Source organism: Oncorhynchus keta, chromosome 11, assembly GCF_023373465.1.
Source record: "Oncorhynchus keta strain PuntledgeMale-10-30-2019 chromosome 11, Oket_V2, whole genome shotgun sequence".
Classification (NCBI taxonomy): domain Eukaryota; kingdom Metazoa; phylum Chordata; class Actinopteri; order Salmoniformes; family Salmonidae; genus Oncorhynchus; species Oncorhynchus keta.
In genome coordinates, this window is record NC_068431.1 from 6,040,870 (window position 1) to 6,049,185 (window position 8,316).

Here is an 8,316-nt window from a genome sequence, read left to right on the forward strand (position 1 = left end):
CCTGGCTGTTCCTTCTAATTCACAGGCCGACACTCGGAGACCGCAGGCCCAGAAACACAGGCAGAACACAGGCAGAACACAGGCAGAACACAGGCAGAACACAGGCAGAACACAGGCATGGCAGAATGACAGTTGCTGAGAAGTGCCACTCCCTCCTTCACTGCTTTCGTGTAACTTTCGCTTCGGCCCATCCTATTGGCTGTGGACGTTTCGCTTCGGTCCATCCTATTGGCTGTGGACGGAACTGGACTTCCCAGTTCCGTGAGTTCCGTTGAAGCTTAGTGAAGTCAGATATGTTCTCAACGGTAGTGAAAGAAAGTACTGCGTCTATGTAAGTAGGGCGGCCATATTGGATCGGAAAACTACTACTGCTGCTAACTTAGCCACCCGACTGTACTACTTAGCTCTACCACTAAAAAAATAAAAAAAAGGTAGGAATTCATTTTCAAAACATTCATGTGATAGTTTTGTTCTGTAGCTCAGTTGGTAGAGCATGGCGCTTGTAACGCCAGGGTAGTGGGTTCAATCCCCGGGACCACCCATACGTAGAATGTATGCACACATGACTGTAAGTCGCTTTGGATAAAAGCGTCTGCTAAATGGCATATATTATTATATTATTATTATTATATGTGATTTGAGAGTCAGGAAGAACTGGTTCTCCTTTCATATTGCCATTTGACACAGAACACGATGTGGGTTTTAATGCAACGTAACTCCCAAGGCCTCACATGACAGACCACAGAAGAAGAAGTCATGATCATGACATCAGGATCAACTCAAGACTTTTTGCTACCAGGCCACACTGACGCTTACATACATTGACAGAAAACAAACCAGTGGAACCCAAACACTTTAGCAGGACGATGAGTAAATTAAGGTCAATTCACCAGTGGTTTGAAACGAGGCTGGTGTGTGTGTATCCGAAGGGTACTACTGCATTCCTGTCACGATGAACACTGGCAAGATCTGCAAGGGATTCTGGGAATGTTCACAGTGTGGAGGACTTGATCTTCGCCAGTGTTTGTTTAACTTTATTTTATTCTCTCTCTCTCTCTCTAATTTTTTCCCTTTGCAAAGAATACAATTTCATCTGCAAGGGACTCTGGGAACGCGGCCCTGTACAGTGGAGAAGGACTGGTCCCGGCCTTGTACAGATGCTTTGAATTTACGGAGCTTTCCCTTCAAGAGGAGGAGGAGGGGGGCTGCGTGTATTTCCTGGGGATTAGTCGTCAGATGGGCGCCCTTCGAGGAGGTCCTGGGTCTCTGCCTCCCTCTCTCGCGCGGTGGGAAAGTGACCCCCGTTTGACTCCTGGTCCTCAGAGCGCCCTGCCAACAGAGCCACCGGATGAGACAGAGGGTCTCTGCACCCACCGCCTACACACTACCTGTTAGTAGGCTACAACAACTATCCCTCCATGTTCGCTCTGTCACTCAGTCAGGTAGACACACAGACAGGTAGATACACACACACACACAGACAGAGACAGGTAGACACACACACACACAGACAGGTAGATACACACACACACATAGACAGAGACAGGTAGACACACACACACACAGACAGGTAGACACACACACACACACACAGACAGGTAGACACACACACAGACAGGTAGACACACACACAGACAGGTAGACACACATACACACAGACAGGTAGACACACACACACACACAGACAGGTAGACACACACACACACAGACAGGTAGACACACACACACACACACAGACAGACAGGTAGACACACACACACACAGACAGGTAGACACACACACACACACACAGACAGGTAGACACACACACACACAGACAGGTAGACACACACACACACAGACAGGTAGACACACACACACACACAGACAGGTAGACACACACACACACACAGACAGGTAGACACACACACACACACACACACACACACAGACAGGTAGACACACACACACACACAGACAGGTAGACACACACACACACACACACACACACACACACACACACACACACACACACACACACAGACAGGTAGACACACACACACACACACACACACACAGACACACACACACACACACACAGACAGGTAGACACACACACACAGACAGGTAGACACACACACACAGACAGGTAGACACACACACACACACAGACAGGTAGACACACACACACAGACAGGTAGACACACACACACAGACAGGTAGACACACACATACACACAGGTAGACACACACACACACACACACACACACACACACACACACACACACACACACACACACAGAGGCAGGTAGACACACACACAGAGACAGGTAGACACACACACACAGACACGGGTAGACACACACACACAGACACGGGTAGACACACACACACACAGACACGGGTAGACACACACACACAGACACAGGTAGACACACACACACACACACACACACACACACACACACACACACACACACACACACACACACACACAGAGGCAGGTAGACACACACACACACACAGAGACAGGTAGACACACACACACACAGAGACAGGTAGACACACACAGAGACATGTAGACACACACACACACAGAGACAGGTAAACACAGACACACACACACAGAGACAGGTAGACACACACACACACACAGAGACAGGTAGACACACACAGACACGGGTAGACACACACAGACAGAGACAGGTAGACACACACAGACACGGGTAGACACACAGACAGGTAGACACACACAGACAGGTAGACACACACACACACACACAGACAGGTAGACACACAGACACAGGTAGACACACACGCACACAGACAGACACCGGTAGACACACACAGGTAGACACACACAGACACGGGTAGACACACACAGACAGAGACAGGTAGACACACACACACAGGTAGACACACACAGAGACAGGTAGACACACACAGAGACAGGTAGACACTCGATCCCTCCGATGTCAACAACTACAGACCAGTATCCCTTCTTTCTTTTCTCTCCAAAACTCTTGAACGTGCCGTCCTTGGCCAGCTCTACCGCTATCTCTCTCAGAATGACCTTCTTGATCCAAATCAGTCAGGTTTCAAGACTAGTCATTCAACTGAGACTGCTCTTCTCTGTATCACGGAGGCGCTCCGCACTGCTAAAGCTAACTCTCTCTCCTCTGCTCTCATCCTTCTAGACCTATCGGCTGCCTTCGATACTGTGAACCATCAGATCCTCCTCTCCACCCTCTCCGAGTTGGGCATCTCCGGCGCGGCCCACGCTTGGATTGCGTCCTACCTGACAGGTCGCTCCTACCAGGTGGCGTGGCGAGAATCTGTCTCCTCACCACGCGCTCTCACCACTGGTGTCCCCCAGGGCTCTGTTCTAGGCCCTCTCCTATTCTCGCTATACACCAAGTCACTTGGCTCTGTCATAACCTCACATGGTCTCTCCTATCATTGCTATGCAGACGACACACAATTAATCTTCTCCTTTCCCCCTTCTGATGACCAGGTGGCGAATCGCATCTCTGCATGTCTGGCAGACATATCAGTGTGGATGACGGATCACCACCTCAAGCTGAACCTCGGCAAGACGGAGCTGCTCTTCCTCCCGGGAAGGACTGCCCGTTCCATGATCTCGCCATCACGGTTGACAACTCCATTGTGTCCTCCTCCCAGAGCGCTAAGAACCTTGGCGTGATCCTGGACAACACCCTGTCGTTCTCAACTAACATCAAGGCGGTGGCCCGTTCCTGTAGGTTCATGCTCTACAACATCCGCAGAGTACGACCCTGCCTCACACAGGAAGCGGCGCAGGTCCTAATCCAGGCACTTGTCATCTCCCGTCTGGATTACTGCAACTCGCTGTTGGCTGGGCTCCCTGCCTGTGCCATTAAACCCCTACAACTCATCCAGAACGCCGCAGCCCGTCTGGTGTTCAACCTTCCCAAGTTCTCTCCGTCACCCCGCTCCTCCGCTCTCTCCACTGGCTTCCAGTTGAAGCTCGCATCCGCTACAAGACCATGGTGATTGCCTACGGGCTGTGAGGGGAACGGCACCTCAGTACCTCCAGGCTCTGATCAGGCCCTACACCCAAACAAGGGCACTGCGTTCATCCACCTCTGGCCTGCTCGCCTCCCTACCACTGAGGAAGTACAGTTCCCGCTCAGCCCAGTCAAAGCTGTTCGCTGCTCTGGCCCCCCAATGGTGGAACAAACTCCCTCACGACGCCAGGACAGCGGAGTCAATCACCACCTTCCGGAGACACCTGAAACCCCACCTCTTTAAGGAATACCTAGGATAGGATAAGTAATCCTTCTCATCCCTCCCCCCTAAAAGATTTAGATGCACTATTGTAAAGTGGCTGTTCCACTGGATGTCATAAGGTGAATGCACCAATTTGTAAGTCGCTCTGGATAAGAGCGTCTGCTAAATGACTTAAATGTAGACACACACAGAGACAGGTAGACACACACACAGAGACAGGTAGACACACACACACAGAGACAGGTAGACACACACACACAGACAGGTAGACACACACACACACAGGTAGACACACACACAGAGACAGGTAGACACACACAGAGACACACACACACAGACACAGGTAGACACACACACACACAGAGACAGGTAGACACACACACACACACAGAGACAGGTAGACACACACACACACACAGAGAGACAGGTAGACACACACACACACAGAGACAGGTAGACACACACACACACACACAGACAGAGACACACACAGACAGAGACAGGTAGACACACACACACACAGACAGAGACACACAGACAGACAGGTAGACACACACACACAGACAGGTAGACACACACACACAGACAGGTAGACACACACACAGACAGGTAGACACACACACAGACAGGTAGACACACACACAGACAGGTAGACACACACACAGACAGGTAGACACACACACACAGACAGGTAGACACACACACAGACAGGTAGACACACACACACAGACAGGTAGACACACACATACACAGACAGGTAGACACACACACACAGACAGGTAGACACACACACAGAGACAGGTAGACACACACGGACATGGGTAGACACACACAGACACAGGTAGACACACACAGACACGGGTAGACACACACAGACACGGGTAGAAACACACAGAGACAGGTAGACACACACAGACAGAGACAGGTAGACACACACACACACACACACAGACAGACACACACAGAGACAGGTAGACACACACACAGACAGACACACACAGACACAGGCAGACACACACACAGAGACAGGTAGACACACACACACACACACACAGACACAGGTAGACACACACACAGAGACAGGTAGACACACACACACAGACACAGGTAGACACACACACACACACAGACACAGGTAGACACACACACACACACAGACACAGGTAGACACACACACACACACAGATAGACACACACACAGAGACAGGTAGACACACACACACACACACAGAGACAGGTAGACACACACACACACAGAGACAGGTAGACACACACACACACAGACAGAGACACACACAGACAGAGACAGGTAGACACACACACACACAGAGACACACACAGACAGAGACAGGTAGACACACACAGACAGACAGGTAGACACACACACACAGACAGGTAGACACACACACAGACAGGTAGACACACACACACAGACAGGTAGACACACACACACAGACAGGTATACACACACACAGACAGGTATACACACACACACAGACAGGTAGACACACACACACAGACAGGTAGACACACACAGACAGAGACAGGTAGACACACACACACACACACAGAGACAGGTAGACACACACACACACACACACACAGACAGGTAGACACACAGACAGATAGACACACACAGACAGGTAGACACACACAGACAGGTAGACACACACAGACAGGTAGACCACACAGACACACGGAGACAGACAGACACACGCAGACAGGTAGACACTTTCTTATCTGGTTCCATTAGTTAGAGAGTATAAACATGTTTTCAATATACTTTATTGGACAGTCCTGTATTCTCATGTTTAGCAATATTAAAGAAGGCTTTTCTTCTTCAAGTCATCATTAGAAAGATATGGAAAACTCCAAAACACAGTGCTTACAGCAATTAGCTAGTGCAACATCCATTCTGATCCACCCATCAGACACTTCATTTCAGACGGCGTAATGAAACAGAGGTCTTTCCAGCACAAAATGGCTCAGTGAAAGACCTCACTCCTGACGATAGGGAGCCATCTACTGGTGAGAGAGGACTAATTGCCTGTGAGCAGAGAGGACTAATTGCCTGTGAGCAGAGAGGGGACTAATTGCCTGTGAGCAGAGAGGGGACTAATTGCCTGTGAGCAGAGAGGGGACTAATTGCCTGTGAGCAGAGAGGGGACTAATTGCCTGTGAGCAGAGAGAGGACTAATTGCCTGTGAGCAGAGAGAGGACTAATTGCCTGTGAGCAGAGAGAGGACTAATTGCCTGTGAGCAGAGAGGGGACTAATTGCCTGTGAGCAGAGAGGACTTATTGCATATAAGCAGAGAGGGGACTAATTGCCTGTGAGCAGTGAGAGGACTAATTGCCTGTGAGCAGAGAGAGGACTAATTGCCTATGAGCAGAGAGGGGACTAATTGCCTGTGAGCAGAGAGAGGACTAATTGCCTGTGAGCAGAGAGAGGACTAATTGCCTGTGAGCAGAGAGAGGACTAATTGCCTGTGAGCAGAGAGAGGACTAATTGCCTATAAGCAGAGAGAGGACTAATTGCCTATGAGCAGAGAGAGGACTAATTGCCTGTGAGCAGAGAGAGGACTAATTGCCTGTGAGCAGAGAGAGGACTAATTGCCTGTGAGCAGAGAGAGGACTAATTGCCTGTGAGCAGAGGGGACTAATTGCCTGTGAGCAGAGGGAGGACTAATTGCCTATGAGCAGAGAGAGGACTAATTGCCTGTGAGCAGAGAGAGGACTAATTGCCTGTGAGCAGAGAGAGGACTAATTGCCTGTGAGCAGAGAGAGGACTAATTGCCTGTGAGCAGAGAGAGGACTAATTGCCTGTGAGCAGAGAGAGGACTAATTGCCTGTGAGCAGAGGGGACTAATTGCCTGTGAGCAGAGAGAGGACTAATTGCCTGTGAGCAGAGAGAGGACTAATTGCCTGTGAGCAAAAGCCTGTACAACTTCTTTCAACTCCTCAAAACAAAATAGCTGTATAACTGAATAAAAACCCAAAATCACTTTTCTTTTCAAATACGTTTCTTTTAGAGTTGGCAAAGTGAAAATCAGAATAAAAACAAAACCTGATTTTAATTTTTTTAAGAAAAAAAAAAAAGGAAAACCTCGTCACTGTCTAATATATTTTACTAAAACATTTCACTCCATCTAGTACATCACTGATAATACATCGTAAACATAAAAAGGTTATGTTACAATAAAATAAAAAAAAGACAAATTGAGACAAATCTCACAACAACAAAACCACAGTACTGCAACACTTGGAATGCAACTCGTTCAGTTTTATTTACTTAAGTACCACCGTCCTGATTGGACCAGGGCATTGCTCAGTACCACCGTCCTGATTGGACCAGGGCATTGCTCAGTACCACCGTCCTGATTGGACCAGGGCATTGCTCAGTACCACCGTCCTGATTGGACCAGGGCATTGCTCAGTACCACCGTCCTGATTGGACCAGGGCATTGCTCAGTACCACCGTCCTGATTGGACCAGGGCATTGCTCAGTACCACTGTCCTGATTGGACCAGGGCATTGCTCAGCGGAAACACCACAGAACAGAGACTGTGTCACGTACAATTAGGGAATCAAGAGAGAAGAGAAGAAGACAACATTCAGAACGTTTCACCCTTCTGAGCCGCGACCCAAGTCTGACACCACCAGGGACACATTACTATCTGAACTCCAACGATCCATCTCAACAAATAAAACAGAACGGAATTAATTTCCTTTCAATAAAGTAGTTTTTTTTTTGTGTGTGTGTTTTTTCTCTCTTTTTACAAAAAAAATCACCGGTAAACATCTTTAATTTTTCTCTCTAAATAAAATTCTAAACAAGCCTGTAGTAATGCAATTGGGTGGGTGGGGGGGCTTAGTTTGATTCAAGCTTGGCCATCTCCTGCACATAGATCCCTATGCTCTCGCTGTCGAACAGCACGAAGTAGACCGTCTTGATGGAAGAAGACATGGTGGCCACAAAGTAGCTGGAGATGGCTTTGAGAATGAGCTGGGCAGCCGTCTGCTTCGGGAAGCCATTCCTGAGGAAACAAATAATAATACATTTTCATTC

The 8,316-nt window shown here is 48.8% G+C and overlaps 1 protein-coding gene across 7 annotated transcripts in view; it reads right to left on the bottom strand.

Moving 5' to 3' along the window:
• Window positions 1-6,018: 6,018 nt before the first annotated feature.
• Window positions 6,019-8,316, bottom strand: part of LOC118390630 (core histone macro-H2A.1) — a 43,349-nt gene continuing 41,051 nt past the window's right edge. For all 7 annotated transcript variants that reach the window (XM_052529293.1, XM_052529290.1, XM_052529289.1 and 4 more), the window contains exon 9: window positions 6,019-8,284. In XM_052529293.1, coding sequence (XP_052385253.1) covers window positions 8,119-8,284 — 166 coding nt within the window. In that variant the 3' untranslated portion in view covers window positions 6,019-8,118. The remainder of the gene's footprint in view (window positions 8,285-8,316) is intronic.